At 33.8% G+C, this 17,812-nt stretch overlaps 1 protein-coding gene across 1 annotated transcript in view; it reads right to left on the bottom strand.

Moving 5' to 3' along the window:
- The window catches only part of LOC145319343 (neuron navigator 2-like), a 123,283-nt gene that overhangs the window by 32,025 nt on the left and 73,446 nt on the right, over positions 1 to 17,812 (bottom strand). Inside the window, exons 36-42 of the mRNA XM_080161422.1 lie at positions 17,733 to 17,808; positions 17,228 to 17,325; positions 16,625 to 16,660; positions 14,416 to 14,437; positions 13,950 to 14,024; positions 11,192 to 11,287; positions 10,798 to 10,887 (exon numbers count right to left, since the gene is read on the bottom strand). Coding sequence (XP_080017548.1) covers positions 10,798 to 10,887; positions 11,192 to 11,287; positions 13,950 to 14,024; positions 14,416 to 14,437; positions 16,625 to 16,660; positions 17,228 to 17,325; positions 17,733 to 17,808 — 493 coding nt within the window. The remainder of the gene's footprint in view (positions 1 to 10,797; positions 10,888 to 11,191; positions 11,288 to 13,949; positions 14,025 to 14,415; positions 14,438 to 16,624; positions 16,661 to 17,227; positions 17,326 to 17,732; positions 17,809 to 17,812) is intronic.

A 17,812-nucleotide genomic window follows, 5' to 3' on the forward strand; every position in this document is an offset into this window, starting at 1 on the left:
GATGGCAGTGAGTCTTCCTGCCGCAACGTTGTGTTTTATCTGAAGGATAGGGACGGCAATCTGAGGGAGTTTGAGGCAGCTGTCATGCCTACCCTCGGCGGGGCCAACAAGATGCGCTCGGTCCACCCCGAAACTGCCGCCGAGATATTTAAAATGCCGCCAGAAAGGTTTACATATATTAGTGGAGGCTTAGATATCATCATTGGAAATACACATCCTGACGTGTTTCCTTCAACCTACCAGAAAGTGGGCCAGTCTATGTTGTGGCGAACCATTTTTGGTAGTGGTTTTATCTGTACGAGTGCTGATGGTGGAGCTGGAGATCAAAAGTCGGCTTATAAGGCTGTCAGTGTCAGTGGAGGCACTTTGCCAGACTTTCTGACGTCTGAATCGTTTGGCGTACAGCCGCAGGCACTTTGTCCAGGATGTACTGCTTGTCAAGAGTGCAAGGCTATGGCCGACGGCACTACCTGGGACCAGCGTGAGAGGCAGAGGATAATTGAGGCAGGTTTAACACTAGACTTGCAGTCCAACAAGTGGACAGGTCAATATGCTTATATTGAAGATCCTCACACTTTACCTTACAATGAGAGTTTAGCCCGCAAAATTGCTGAAAAGGATCGTGCCAGGATGGTCAAGGAAGGTACCTATGGAATGTATGTGGAGGTATTCAACGACGCCATAAGAAGAGGCGTTTTTCAAAAAGCCACGCCTGAAGAATTGCAGTATGAAGGACCTAAGTCTTGTTCATCAATAGTGGTTGCTTTCAAGGAGGATTCAAGTTCCACACCCATGCGATTGTGTGCAAATAGTTCTCTGACGTTCAAGGGTACCAGTTTTAATAACATAATGCTGGGAGGCCCGCCGCCAATGCAGAAGATATTTTATCATTTGATGCTTTTCCGCGGTTACAAGGTTGGTATAACCGCGGATATCTCCAAGTTTTATAACTCCATCCTGGCCACAGAGTTCGACAGCCAGATGAAGAGAGTTTTATTTTCCCCGACGCCAGATGGTCCACTTGAAATTTACCTGACCAAAGTTGTGAATTTCGGCGAGTTAGCTGCGGGAAATTTGGCAGTTACAGCCCTGAAGTTGACGTCCCGCCTGTTCGGCGGAAAGAGTGAAGCAGAGGTCAAGGAGATGTATGGAGAGGGACAGATAAACGGTAGTGAAATTGTTGCTAAACCTGAATTATGGAAGGAGCCACAAATACCTACCTACCCTGATGAGGAATTCAAGTTACCTCAGATTCCAGTTGCAGTCAAGCTTGAGAAGCACAGCTTCATAGATGACGTTATTTCGGGAGCAGGATCGAAGCCAGAAGCCAAGGAGATGATGAAAGAGGCCGACAGGATTATCGGCAAAGGTAGTTTTTCCTTCAAACAAGTCATTTATTCTGGAGATGATTGCCAGCCTACCAAGGTTCTCGGGCTGATATGGAAGCCAGCCACCGATGTGTTGTCCATTGCCACAAGAGTCAACCAAGATGGTAAAGTCAAGGGAAGGAAGGTGAAAGAGGATGCTGATTTGTACAACCTCCAGGACGCCTTGGACGAGAATCTGACGAAGAAGATGGTCCACAGGTTCGCCGCCCAAACCTTCGACCCGATCGGGCTTTGCAGCCCTATTCTGTTGAGAATTAAACTTGTCCTGCGGAAAACATGTTTGCTGAATTTGGGCTGGCAAGATTTCATTCCAAAAAGTCTACGGGATGAACTTGTTCAGTCGCTGGAGGACAGAGCTGAGGTCGCTAAATTGGAGTTTGACCGTTGTGTGGTCCCGGATGAACCAACTGGCCTTCCATCCTTGATGATGTTTTCGGATGGGTCATCAGAGGCTTATGCATCTAATGCATATTTGAGGTGGCCAACTAGACAAGGTTTTGAAACGTTTCTGCTAGCCACCAAGTCAAGAGTTGCGCCGGTCAAGTGTGAGTCAATTCCACGCCTTGAGTTGATGGGGTGCCAGATGTCCACAAGGTTGGCAAAGTCCGTCAGAGATGCCCTGCCCTTTGATATTATCAGAGTGATGTACTTTACTGATTCATCGTGTGTTTTATCGCAAATAGTCTCCAACAGTGCTATGCTGAACACATTTAATTCTCATCGTATTGGAGAAATTCAATCTGCAACCAACAAGGATGACTGGAGGTGGGTCCCGGGGACGCACAACGTTGCAGATTTGGGCACCAGAAGCACCTGCAAGGTATCAGATTTGGGACCAGGTTCCAGGTACAGATTGGGCCCAGAATGGTTGCGCCAGGATGAAAGTGCGTGGCCGGTGAAAACTGCCGAAGAAGTCAAGCAGGTTTTACCCCCAGAGGAGTTGAATACCAAGATGGTTAAGTTATGTTCAATGAAAGTTGCCGGAGAAGCCGCTGAAGATGTCTTTAGGTTTAAGCACAGGAGATCGTTTGGACAGGCCAAACGTATTATGGCAGCTGTCCTGCAAGTTGCGAACACCTGGTTGAAGAAGCTAAAGAGCAGACAAGAAGGTAAGACTACAGCTGCTGGTAGTCATGTAGCTGCCGCAGATTCTGTGTACAAGCCGTCTTTGTACAATTTTATGGTGGCGGCGGAACTTTTCATTGTGTCACGAAGCCAAGAGGATGAGTGGATAAATGACGCTAAAGGCAATTATGCGTCATTAAATCCATTAGTGCATGAAGTATCATTGACCTGGCCTGTCGTTGGTCCCGGAGGAAATTATGTGACCAGGGAGATGAGGATTCTTAAAATGGTTGGTCGTGGACAGCCAGTCATTGACGCCATTACTGGCGGCCGTAAAATGATATTTGAAGACATGCCAGGTTTAATAATTTTGGAGCCTGGTAATTGGTTAGCTGCTGTTTTTATGAGAGAAGCGCATGTTGAGCTTCACTCTGGTGTCCGTGGAACTTTAGCTGAGAGCCGCCGTTGGTGCTGGATTGTGAAGGCAAGGAGGTTGGCCATCATGGAAGTGAAGAAATGTTGGCCCTGCAGTGTTGAGAGGGCTAAGGAATGTCGTGCTACCATGAAGGAGGTGTTACCTGACAAGTTGGTCCCGAGTAGGCCTTTTGAAGCTGTGCAAGTCGACCTGATGGGTCCGCTGGTTACGAGGAGAGCTGCCGCCAAAACGAGGAGTCAGACAGCAACGAAGAAGGTGTGGGTGTTCGTGGTGGTCTGCAGATTCTCAGGGGCGTTGTGGTTAGATGCCTTGGAAAAGTATGATACCAGCAGTATCCTGTTGTCCCTGCGCAAGTTGGAAGCTGTTCATTGTCTGCCGAAGATCATAGTAAGCGACATGGGCACACAATTATCCGGTGCTCGCAAGGTTTTAGAGCAGAAGTTGGGCAGCCAGGTAGAGTTTTCTTGGTCTCAGATCCCGGCCCGAGCCCACCATTATATTGGGCAAGCGGAGAAAATGGTGGGATTAACCAAGAGATTGCTGTCCAAGAAGTTGGTGAATAGTTCTGTTAATTTCAACGAGCTCCTGGTGCTGTTGGCGGAGGTTAGCAAATTGATGAATAGCAGACCATTGACGATTGAAGCTGCGAACTACGTGGAGAATTGGCGGCTGATCACCCCTGGCCAGCTGCTGGGAAATGTTGACCGCCAGCCGTTGTGCAATGTGGCGATGAAACCGGAGGACCAAATTTCCTCCAGGTTGAAGTTGTTGGAAGATTTGTCTGCCCAGTTTTGGACTGCCTACCGCCAGGAGATCCTACCGAAGATATTACGGATGTCCAAGTGGAAGGATGAGATGGCGGAGCCACTAGCTGACGGAGATATAGTTCTGGTTACGAGTACCAATCCGCTGATGAGATGTTTGAGGATGGGCCGAGTGACGAGAATTAAGGATGGGAGAAAGACTGCAAGAGTCTTGTTCAGACTGACAGATAAATCTCCCCTAGAAGAACATGCTGTATCAGTCAGGCAGTTGTTAAAAATTATGATTAATAATTGATTCTTATTTTATGGAAATTGAGATTTTTTTTAGTAAAAAGCCACATTTTTCATATGCCTATTTTTATGCCTAAAATAAGAATCAAATGAAATGCGATTAAATATTCTTCTATTTCATATGCTCAAATTTAATTTTATTGAGTTTAATTTCTTTTCAAAAGTACAATTCATTTTAAAACTTACCTGAAAAGTTTAACAAAAAGGAATAAATGTGTCGAGGTTGCGTGATTCGATATTTATTCTAAGAAAAAAATCAAGTATTTTTTTAGCAGATTTTTTTAAAATTATATATGAATTTCAATCAAGTAAAACATTTTTATTCAGATCTAGGAATGATTGAAAATTCATATTTAAAGTTTTTTTTTTTTACAAAGAAAAATTGGTATTTTTTTCATAATTTCAATGAAAATTCTAACGAAGATATTATTATTTTGCTATTCTTTAAGTATTAAAAAGTTTTATTGTTGATTAAGATATTACAGTTCTTATTCATTAGGTTTGAAAAACTTTCTGCCCAAGGATTTTGAAAAATTTTTTCTTACTACTCTTTTTGATGCTTAACAAATTTAGTTTTAAGTACCTATAAATCTTAATTTTCTTGTCTAAGATTTATTTCGTTTTATTTTTACCATTATTTGTTTACATTTACATTTCAACCTGATTTCGTAGGTACTTATTGATTTATTAATAATGATTTATTACCTATTGATTATGAAATGATTATTATTTAGTATAGTTGTTATATTACAACATCATGATTAATAGGATTATCTATTTTAGGATTTGTGTATGTGATCTTGTGATTGTCATGTGCACGGAATGTTGTATGGTACAAACCAATCCCCATCCTTCTATCCTAAAATGTGAGGTATTATGAGTCCTAGTGAGGAGTGTAATATTGTGTATGCATTTCACGGGGTTTCATTTAGTTAGGAGCAAAATTGTCACGTTTTCGGGATGTGGCCATTCTCATGTGATTATGGTGAGTTGAGTTTAGTGAGAAATGTTGCTAGTGCTCAGCGCAAAAAAACCTTGAATCTCGTTAAGGAAGTTAATTTGACTTTCAAACGGGGGGTGTGTCTTAACCTCTTTTCGAGGAAGCTTTGTGTTTATCAAGTTCGAAATTAAATTCCTTATCATTAACCAAAAACAAAGCGCAAATGTCGTCTTTTAGGGCTTTCCTTTCATAATGTGGCGCGGCATAGAGTGTTTGTTTATTTTGGATGCGCACGTTCTTTACTTTTGAATGAGATATGAGAGTGTGAAGATTCGGAGAACAAAATTGGGCCTATCATTGGTCTCATTGTGTGTGAACGACCCTAGTATATCAGGGATTTGAAACCATAAGAGCTTCAGGTAGAATTTGTTAATTTTATTGGGAAGTATGGTGTATAGGACGATTATATGTAGTTTTAAAAAGGCTTTAGCCAGCTAAGCATGAAACTTAATTATGATTAATATATGTTTTAGTAATTTTTATGTGCCTTTATTTTTGCATTTAACAATGATTTATTAAACCAAATAATTTTCCTTTAAAGCCAAAGTTTCCAAAGATTTTTACCGTAGAGAAAAATGATTTTTAAAAAGCAAATAAGATTACGTGGTTATAAATAACTGGAATTATGAACTAATTGATATTGTAATTTCAGGTCTTTGAAATAATTTCATCAATAAATCTATATTCAAACCTGCTGTTGAAACTTGATGGTTCCTGGTATTGGGGGTTTGTATGTTCGCCAACTGATCTCGTGAACTTCCCGCTAATTCGGAAGTCAAGCTCAACCAAAGTGTCATGGTTGAGACAGAAATCTATAGGACAATTCTAACATGCCTAAATTAACGAAAAGAGCTAACCCTTACGGACTAACGAACTGACTGATGGTCGGACCGACCCTAATCATAGAAAAGCTTCACTTTAAAAATAAGTATTGTAAATTCTCCATTAGGGGAAATGAACGAACATGATACATAAGTGAATGGTACATTTGAAATACGTCTTAATTTTGATAACAATTCTCTTTATTTTTAGACAGTTAACTCTTGGTAAATTGGTGTGTACCCAACAGAAAAGAAGCAAATAAAACCTTTGAAGAAAACCATGGCACCTATCTCAAAAGAATGTTTTAGAGAAATATCCTAATCCTCATTTTTTGATTTTGAAAAAAAATTGTTAATATTAAAAATGATAATAAAAGTAGTAGTTCCATTAATGAATTTTAATGGGCATTTTGGTACTTATTGTTAATTCATTTTTTATGCAACTATTTTTCATAACTTTAAAAAAAGAAATTACTTTTTGGATTTTTATCGAGGAGCTAAAATTATTGTATGAGTCATTTAGGTATAGATTCTAAGTTTTGGATTTCCGTATAATAAAGTAACAGGATGTTCATTTGTATGTCTGTTTATGTGTACCAATGAATCTCGCTAACTGCTGAACCGATTGGGCTCTCCTTAACAGGGTAGCTTCTCATAGGTCCTGGGAAGGTTTATAACTATTTTAAGGAAGGGTCTCACCACCCTCCCAAGAGAAATCGCCTCTAGAAAAAAATTACCCCCCACTGAAAAAAATGATGAAAATTAAAAAAAATCTTTTTTAACTAAAATAAAAATTTCTTTTTTAAAAATCTAAAATAATAAATTTGGTTATCCAATTCGACTCTCTTAGAGTGCCCCTAAAGTCCTCTAGGGGTGTAGCCGCTAGTTTTGAAAAAAAAATTAAATAACTACACAGACAGCTTTTATTATGATAATTTGTTATGTTATTATGTTATGTTTTTGTATAATTAGGTTCAGTCTGTCCGTCCGTAACTGATTGATTTATGCATGTTAGAATTGTCCTTTCAATTTCAAACTTAGCATGGTGATACCATTAGTAGTTAGGTACTTTTTAAAAAACGTAGCAACTCCATAACTAGAATGTCCGTACGTACATTTCATTTAAAACATATTTAATAAAGATTTTTTATGTGATATAATTATTCTTTTTATCTGATTTTTGAAGTACTGATTCCCATTACAACAAGATACAATATTAAAAGCAAATCATCACTATAATCAAGTCTTAAAAATGTAAGTATTTCCTTGAACAGTTTCCACTATTTCAGCAGTTTAGCAACAAATTTACTTTACTATGTATAAGTGCTAGTGTTAGTTTGTCCTACTGTTTCAGAGCTTAGTTTTTAAAAATATTTTTTGTTAGAGATTTTTATTTTTTTTTTGTGGGGGGGATTACCCCGCCCCCCCCCCCAAACGTCTATGCATCTCTATAATCATAATCAAGTCCTAAAAACGTAGGTATGTCCTAAAATATTATCCTGTATTTAAGCAGTTTTTCAACAAAGTTAATTAAAATTTTGATTCAACATTTATAATTTATGTTCTGATTTTTCAGTTCTGACGCACTACAAGTATAAATGTTCGTTTGTCCTACCGTTTCAGAGCTTCGCTTTTATGGATGTTGTTATCCTTGTTTATTCATTGCACTGTTATTTGTTAATATTCTTTTGCAATCATTGATTGTAGTGTTTAAATGTAAAAAGAATAACCGTTTTTTTTTATTTGTTATGTATGTTTAAGATTTGGATTTATTGTTGAATAAATATGAAAATTTATTTCCGTTTACTTTATTAATCAAGCTAATCTACAAATCTTACTTTGACTGTCGTCTAAATCTAAAAAATGCATTGCTTAATAGAACAATATTTATACTATTTAATTATTTAAAATCTTCAATACATATTTAATTACCATTAACTATCGCAGCGTATTTTAGACAGCTTTCCAATGCTAATAAAAAAAAAAATTATATAAATAATTAAAATTAGGGGCGAAAGATTGGGCCAACTAAGCTGGTATTGGTTTTATGTTTTTTGTTTCATTATTCATTAAAGTTGTCTGTAATATGATACAATACATGATTTTTTAGTATGGCTCAGAACCTGTTTTAATCCAGCAGATATAAATTAGCTACAAAGCCAAATGTTTGTTTACAAGTTTGATTTTCTGGGTCATGGAAAGAAAACGAAGTTGCGGGTTTCATTGTTTTTTTAAGTAGCTTTTGAGAGGTTAATTTAGGTTAGGTTAGGTTAAGTAAATATTAATGATTGCCCCGCAGTGTTAGAAAATATGCCCCTAAGGGCTAGAGTCTCCTGCAAAGGCTAAAATTTGAGAAAAGCTACTGTGATAACACAACGAAACCAGCAAATTTGTTTTCTTTCCATGATCCGATTTTCTTATATATGTAGTTTATTATTTCTCCGCTAGGTGGTGTCAAAATGTTTGTTAAAACTTAATTTTATCGTAATATATTGGTTTTTCCTAATTTAAAGGGATGTGATTTAATCACAGATAAAAATAAAAAGTGAATAACAACAAAATTGCTTATTTTTTATGTAAATACACTGAGTATGACAAAGCTTCAGACTAAAAAAAGTTGGTTACTAACTTAATATTGGTATAACATGAATTTCACTACTAGGCTGTTAGTAAGTTAGGGTCCCAGCTATTTCACCATAGTTCCCGTGTTTTTATGCTAAAAGTTGTATCTTCAAAAAAACAGGTTTTTAGCAACTGTGGTGAAATAGACTTAAATAATTAATTCCCTTGTTGGTTATACCCTATTACTGGTCAAAATCTACCTGTCTCTTCCAGATCTAAAGTGGACCAATATTCTGGTCTTGGTAAGAAGGGGTAACTTCTTTCTATTTTCTTAGCTCTGTTAGAATTTACCTGTCTCTTCCAGATCTAAGGTCAACCAATATTCTGTTCTCTGGTAAGAAGGGGTAACTTCTTTCTATTTTCTTAGCTCTGTTAGAATTTACCTGTCTCTTCCAGATTATAAGTAGACCTATGCTTGGTCCTTGTTAATAAGTAAAAAAGTATTTATATATTCTTTCTTAACTCTGTCAAATTTACCTGTCTCTTCCAGATCTAAGGTAAACCCATATTCTGGACTATTTAAGATCTATCTGTCAGAATTTACCTGTCCTATCCAGATCTTAGGTATACCCATATTCTGGTCTCTGTTAAGATGTTGTAATGTCTTTATATATTCTTAACTCTGCTAAAATTTACCTGTCTCTTCCAGATCTTAGGCACACTTATTAAATTTAACCAACCAAAGAATTTTTTATCCAATCTTAACCAGACAAATGTCATCTAGCTAAAAAAGATGCGTAGATTTCATTTCTGGCAACCAGAAAATCCGCAGAAATCGAATTCATGAGATCCAAAAAAGTTTCATTAAAAAAAACCTTACACCAAAAATAACAAACAATAATTATAACGACGACTTAGTTTCTTTTTCCTGTTTAATACGAATATTGAAACTAATTTTCAGGCATGCATGTTTGTTGGTATAGTACTTTTTTTAGAAACCAAAATACAGACATATATAAAACTACGAAATTGTATATTAGTCACTAGAAAGATTATATTTTTTTTCTTGCTTTAAAACAACTTTTTGTACATAAAAACGCGTAATGTCTTCATTATTGACACAAACATGCATGCTGTATAGTTTTAAAAAATTTAGTCAAATAAAATACCTGATTAGAATACAAAGCAAGAAATAAAGGTTATCAACTCCCTATGAGCTTTTTGTGTTAAATAGAATTATTAATAAGAATAAAAGGGTTTAAAAAAAAAGTAAAATAACAAAATGTTAGGTGAATTGTTAATATTAAATCAATCAAAAAATGTTTTACATTCTTATAATTAATTTCAATAAAACATATATATGCTCAATAAAGGTTATTTATAATTATGAATTCTACCAGACTAAAATATAAAAGGGGAAATAGTTTATGAAGACGACACAAAATGATTTTAAAAATTACTTATTTTTATCTTTTTTTTTAATCTTTAACAATTTTAATGTTTTTATTATGTAAATATATAAAGTATTATTCAAACTTAAAGGATTTAATCTTTTTCTTTGTAATTTATATGTCAAAACAGTGTAAAAATGAAGTTCTTAATTACGAATTTTCAAATCATTAGATTTTAATACAATTTATTATAGAAATAAAGAATAATTTCAACAAAAAAAAATTGCTACAAAAAGGCTTACTGTATTATTAAACTGACTTAATTGTATAATTGCATTTATTTTGTTTATTTACCTTGAAAAATGAGTGTTTAAGTGCTGCATTGGTTAAAATCACACCTAAAAGTGCTCTTTATTCAGTGACAGAGTGAAAAAAATATATACCTTGTTTTATAGTTTTTGATCTCTTTTTTTATATATTTTTATCTGATATGTATATCAAAATTTAAAAGTATCTATTTCATTAGATATTCATACTTTGCTAAGACGTCTTTGTTACTTTTTGCACTATATTTGCTCTAAAAAGGATTCTTTATCTGACTTTTACATTTAAAATGAAAGATTTTATGCCAATTTTTGTGTTGACTGTAGAAAAAAATAATTATTTTGTTTATATGCAATTTTCTATAATAAAATGTGAGAAATGCCTTTTTTCACATGTAGGGCGAAAAAAGTAACACTGAAAATATTTTTTACGTCTTAAGCATGTCCTAAACTCATAGATAATAAACTTTCATAAAAGATTTATTTCAGAATATGTCATTTAGGGCATAAAATTAATTTTGCAAATTAACATTGCAAATGTTTGCCAATAACTTTTAAAAATGATTTCTGCGGATTTTCTAATTTACATGGGTGTTTTCTACACATTTTCCCCTTTCTAAAAATACCTTCCTCATAAAGATTGGCTTCCGGAAAGTATATACTTTTCCAAAATGATATGTGTAGGTATACCCATATTCTGGTCTCTGTTAAGATGTTGTAATGTCTTTATATATTCTTAACTCTGCTAAAATTTACCTGTCTCTTCCAGATCTAAGGTAGACCCATATCCTGGTCTCTGGTAGGGGGGAAGGATTCCCTTCAGGTTCAGTTGTTTTCAGAAATCTTCTAAACAACAATTTGATAACTATGACACCAAAAGAATTGTAAAAAATTGTAGAAAAATTGTTTTGCGCCCCCATTTAATTAGAATAAATTGAAAATAATGGGGCAATTATTTAATTATTTGTTTGTTTATTACTTTTGGTTGGGTCAGGTTTGGTTATATGGAGTTTGCTGCGTTGCCCTGCAGGGATAGGCATAGGGAAAAAAACTACCACCCCATCTTGTTTTCAATATATTTTAAAAATAAGGATGGGTTAGGGGCTCAGTGCCCGATAGCAACACTGAGGGAAAAAACGAACAAGCAAACCTGTAATTTCCACATTGGTACCATACAATGGAGTGTGGGCCCAGGTCCAGGGAGTTGTCAGGATCCAAGCGTGACAGGTACAGTTTTACCAGGCATCTAAATAGGTACAAACTGTCAGATTCAAAGCGTGCATTGCAAAATATTTAGACAATTAAGGCAAAAATATATATCGAAGGATAACTGCCTTCTACAATAAAAGTTCCATTATTTAGAATAAATGGAAAGATTTATGTCTATCAAGAATTTATATGAATAGATAGATAGAAACGATATAAAATCATAAAAGTTGCATATTATTCCAAGATTAAAGTAGATAATATATTAGGCAAATATTCAGGTGGATAATCTAAATATCTAATAATTCATCTAAGCTGAATATTAAGATGGAAGGTAGACAAAGAAATAAGTAGATAATAGGATGATTAGATAATACTAGCCTACAGCTCACGTTGTTCACTGGTCTGTAATGTTCTTGAGAATATTAAATATCCGTACTGGAAAGGTAGAAGGCTAATGCAAATATTAAGGTATAAAATCCGATGTATTAAGAATTTGTAAAGGGCCCGATCTTTCAGGGTTAAGACAGAAGTCTTATTTTATGTTTGCTGAACAATGCATGTATACTCTAGGAATAATATTGTCTGTCAGTCTATCGGTAATGCTCTTAAATAATTTTCCCAGCTTGTATCGAAGATATTTTTTGTGTAAAGATTCAAATACCACTAAGTATCATTACTCAGTATGTCTGTCTTTTGTGCACCCTTTTTGCTTTCATTTGCTCTGCCTTTTATTTTTTAATTCAAGAGCTTCTATAGTTATGGATTTTGTCATCCTTATTTATCTGTTAAATGTTAGTAGCGAAGTCAATAAATTTAAATTTAAAAAGTTTTACTTTCTGTCTTAAGTGCTCTGAAATAAATAAAATTACTGCAGGAGAAATGTTTATTTTCCCTTCTGCTATTTAATATAGAAGGTTTAATTTTTTGGAAACCAATGCACTTCTGCCCACCTATAGCTAAAATATTTGTTTTTTCAGCTGCTAATAAAATTAGATGGATTAAATTTTTTATCAAGATTATAATGGAACATTTGCAAAATTCATTTTCCGCTGTTATTTAGTAGCGAATCTCAATTATAATTCAAAATGTCTGTCCGTTCGTCTGTTGGCTAGGATTGAAGAAAGTGTATTTTCTCATTTACTAATCAATGGCTGAAAAATTGTGTAAATATTCCCAACATAGCTTGCCAGTATGGACCTCATTTATTGGTCAGTTTAAAAAGGGATTGTATAATGTTAATGATCTAATTCTTGTTAAAAGCAAAAATTTCTACAGTGGGGGTTGGTCTGTCCATCCGAATATCCCTAACAGATAGTTCTGATTGTTAATTTAGGCATATTAGAATTGTCTTATTGAATTCAAACTATAAAATTTTTGAAACTGTTATGTCCTTCAATGAAGTCAAAGTCAAAATCTTTATTTTTTACCATTGCTTTACATAGCTGCTCTATCACGTTAGTATGTCCAAATAAAATATCTTGTATTTAAGCTATTTAATGATATATTTACTCAAATTTTATTTTATACAAAAATTCAATTTTTACCCCCCCCCCCCTTTCTCTCTCTCTATCCCCCCCGTTCTCTCTCTCTCTCTTTCTCTCTCTCTATCCCCCTGTTCTCTCTCTCTCTCTCTCTCTATATATATATATATCCCCCAGTTCTCTCTCTCTCTCTCTATATATATATATATATATATATCCCCCCGTTCTATCTCTCTCTCTCTCTCTTTTCTTTTTTTCTATCCCCTCGTTCTCTCTCTCCCTCTCTCTCTATCCACCCGTTCTCTCTCTTTCTTTTAAAAACATTAAGTTGCACATAAAGATTAAGACTTTAACGTCTTATTTTATAAGATCTGTTTAACTGATTTATTCAGTAATTTTTGTTATATATTTAATGTAACAATACACGATTTAACGTTTTACTTCATTTTTTTGACATTTTAAAAAGAATATACTCCTAATATTTCATTTTTTCATTTCAAATTTTCGCCCTGAAAGGGTTAAAATGTTTAGTTTAATATCAGACCACATTACGGGAGTGTCGCACGAATCAATTTATATTAAAACTAAGTTTTCTTAGATTTACTATATTATAGATTTAAGTTTTCTGTTTTATGTATAGAAATCAAATACTTCAATGTTATTCAAATAGCAACATGAATTAAAAAAAACTGAATTAATGATGCTAAAAGTAGAATAATGGGTCTTAACGTTCTGGTCAATGAGAATTTAATAGGGATTATTGGAGCACTATGAGTTTTTAACAGTCGTTACTTGGAGAATTCGAGCTCATATATAGACGTTTATTTCCTATATAGATCTGTCATGGATCTTGAAGCAATACAGCAGGCCGTTTTGTACATGTTAAAAATTAGAAGATTTCATTAAATAAAAGTAATCGCAAATATACTTAGTAATTGATGGGTATGGGTAGATGATAAAATGTATAGATAGGTATGTAATATCTATTTAACTTAGCAAGAGCTTTATGCAAATACTATTTGCTACGCCCCTAACATTTAGTGAAGGTCATAAAATCAGCTTTAAACCACCCAGAGACCTACATAAAGATTCCCTGAAAAGTAAACCCCTAAGGACCATCAATTTTCGAGAACTTTAGCTTCACGCAAAAAATCTTACTACGGATGGATAATAAATATGTATCTAACATAATTAAAAGATAAAATGATAGATAGATACCTGATAGCATCATCTAAGCTTATCCAAGAAGAATGTTTACTTATTGATATGTATCCAATTTTTGATTCATTTCTCCTAAAAAAGTTAAAATCAAAAAGTAGCGAAGCTTTTATACAAAACATATATATTTGTCTGAATTTAAACAGTAGTTTAATGATTTGGACGTCAAATGTTTTAAATGATTTTTTGTCGGCTCTTATTTAATATAGGTGGTTATATTTACAAATCTGTTATAAATTCTAGTTTGCCAAAAAAAAGCGTTCTCTTCTATGTTGTCTTAAAATTTTGGATCCTTTAAATCTTGATTGGTTGGTTCTGACTCACAATAATTTTAATAAACATAAGGGTTAATTTTGTTTATCTTTACAAAAGGTGTATATGATTTAACACTCTAATGTCTTATACCTAAAATTTCTAAAAATGTCCATCTTTAATACGACGTGTAAACAAATAAAATAATCATTACCTTGCAGAACCGGCTGAAATTACTATAAAAAATACCATTTATAAACAAAATAAAGTAATAAATCAGGTTTCACGTTTGTTGGTGTTTTCATCCTTGTTTTAACACAAATATATAAGGTTTGAGTAAGCCGCAAAAAGTTAAATTTTCTTTACACTTTGTTTTACATGTTAAATTGTGCAAAAACCGAACTTTACAAATTTGTCCTAATTTTGCCAACATAAAAATTCTACAGATGTCATTAAAACTAAAACAGTTTGATGTTTACTTGTTCGTCTGAGAGGGTTTGAAACATCGATGTTAAATGGTTCTCTTTTTGTATTTAAATTCCTTTGTCTACAAACTGCTTGATTTATTTTTGAATTTTTGCTTATTATTAAAGTTTGATTTAAATATAAGAAATCTGTAAATAACCTGAGAGTTTAAGTTTTATTTTTAAATACTAAGATTTTCATTTTTCTTTCAAAATCTACCTACCCACCCAAGACATAATAGTTTACCAAAATAAAGAAAGGATAACTTATCTTATTATTGCATATTCCTTAAACCCTGACAACCTTCAAGTTTAGTGTGGCATCCAAAAGTTAAAGTAAAAGTTGAATATTTTCTTATACAATTTCTCTACTTCTCAAAAACATAATATATTGTAATAATCAAGAAATAGAATGTCTGTCTCTGAATCGATACAGTTCTCCTTTACAGTGTAGCTTTTCACAAGTCCTGGTAAGGTTTATAGCTATTTAGGGGGAAGGTACCGGAAGGTAGCCGTCGCTTGCAAGGATCTCTAACCTTAAGGAGATATATTTCATAATCAACATGAAGTGTTGCAAGTATTGAATCTAGTTGAAAAACTACCCCCTCAATATTTTCAATTTAATAAAAATAACGGAAATGGTTTTTATATACAAGAGAAAAATAAAGGGGGTCTTTTGTGGTCCACTGGTCTTTTTAAAGGATATTACCATATTTTGAGTAAAGTTAGAGTTGCATTGCATAACTAATAATAAGAACAACCTTGACAAACTTATATATGAGCAACAAATAATTTTTTTCACAACATACTCAAAGTTGTTTAATTTAAAATGTTAAAATGATGTATGTATAAAATTGTCTTGAGGTGTGTGTGTGTGTGTGTGTGTGTTCGTTCTTGAGCCATGTAAAACGTTAGAAACTACCAGATATATAAATGCCTATATATGTTTAGAAAGCTGCTTATGTCCCCTGTTTTAGCAACAATTAATTTTGTTTCTTTCTAACATGTTAGTATTTTAATATATTTTCTCGTATTCATTCGAATCCGGTGGATAGGAACCGGTTCTCATCCATACGAAAAAACTATGTCTAGCATCGTATTATATCCAGTTTTCTACGAATATAGAAATGTACAATCATAAGATTAAAACCAGTTTTTTTAGCCGGTGCCTCCGGCACCTCGGGGCTAAAAAAACTAGTTTTAATCTTATAATTGTACATTCTATATCCGCGGAAAGCCGTTTATAATACGACACGAGAAATAACTATTCTCGTATTCATTCAAATCCGGTGGATAGGAACCAGTTCTCATCCATACGAAAAAAACTATGTCTAGCTTAGTATTATATCCAGCTTTCTACGAATATAAAAATGTACAATCATAAGATTAACACCAGTTTTTTTAGCCCGTGCCTACGGCACCTCGGGGCTAAAAAAATTAGTTTTAATCTTATAATTGTACATTCTATTTTCGCGGAAAGCCGTTTATAATACGATGCGAGAAATAACTATTCTCGTATTCATTCAAATCCGGTGGATAGTAACCAGTTCTCATCCATACGAAAAAAACTATGTCTAGCTTAGTATTATATCCAGCTTTCTACGAATATAAAAATGTACAATCGGCACCTCGGGGCTAAAAAAACTGGTTTTAATCTTATAATTGTACATTCTATATCCGCGGAAAGCGGTTTATAATACGATGCGAGAAATAACTATTCTCGTATTCATTCTAAACCGATTAATATCCGGTGGATTAGAACCGGAATCTTGTCTAGCATCTTGATATACCCTGTTTTATACTAATATAAAAATTTACAATAATAAGATTAAAACTTTTTTTAGCCAATGCCTTCAACATCTTGGGGCTAAAAAATGATTTCAATATTATAATTGTACTTTTTATATCTGCGGAAAGCTGTTTATAATAAACTATTATTTTATATTTATAAATGGTTTCCTGAGACTGGAATAGATACTTGTTCAACATCCATATCTAAACAAAATTAAAAAGAATAGTTTTCATAATAATTCTTGCCTTGAATTGAAAACAAGGATGACAACATCCTATAATATTAAATACCAATTAACTATTGACCGATAAAGTATGCTATAGAGCAGATTTTCACTGTGAAAAAAAATATTTGAAAAATTCCTAAATCTTCCTTTATTTTGATCGACGGAGCAAGTAAATTATATACTGGATGATCATTGGTACAGGAATTCTACACAAAAATTTAAGTCGTGCATTTTTAACAGCAGCTGTAAAAATCACGTTTCCTCCATTCATACAGACAGACGGATATTTTGAATTATAAAGTAACTTCTTAACGAAAAAAATAGTAGTACATCATTTTATATATCTTGCTTTAATCAAAAGGTCTTGGGAGATTTTTTCAGGTAAAAAATCTATTTCCAAACTAAAGCACCGACTTTACTGTTTAGAAAACAAAAATCATTAAGATAGCAAAATTTAAGGGCAATTTATAAAAATCAAATATTTTATGATACTGAATTCCAGCTATCCAAATAATATATGTACATTATAACAAGTAAATTTTACCTTTAGCACATGAGACAATAAGATTCGAACTCGTTTTCACATCCTCATTGAACCTGGCAGCAGCCGCAGAACCGAGAGGCCGTCGAATAGGAGATTCACTACAAAATTGAAATATCAAAGTCCTTTGTCTATCTGAATGTTTTTATGTCTCCATCCATCTATCTATCCATGTTTGTATTACTCTGTATATATCCATGTGATACTTTTCTATTTTCTAAATCTATTTAGAGTACTGGTAAGCCCCGCAAGGTTAGAGCACTATAGATATATGCAGGTCAGGCCACCCCACAGGGTAAAAACTACCCCCCCCCCTTATTTTCAATTTATGTATTTTCTTAAAAATAAGGGGGGGGAGGCTCGTTAGGTACTCTGTGGAAAAGCACTTTCTATTTAGTTATCAGTTATCTAATCAGATTATCCATCCATCTATCTATTTATAAATTCATAAATTTAGCTATCAATATATCTACAAATTAATTTATCCACCCATCTATCTTTTACCTACCTATAAGCAGGGCTGGGCCTTGACCTCCTCCCTTTCCTCTCCACACTGCCAACAAACAAGGAATCATTTCCACCTCCTGG

The sequence above is a fragment of the Acartia tonsa genome, chromosome 5 (assembly GCF_053477335.1).
Source record: "Acartia tonsa isolate MP-2025a chromosome 5, ASM5347733v1, whole genome shotgun sequence".
Lineage (NCBI taxonomy): Eukaryota > Metazoa > Arthropoda > Copepoda > Calanoida > Acartiidae > Acartia > Acartia tonsa.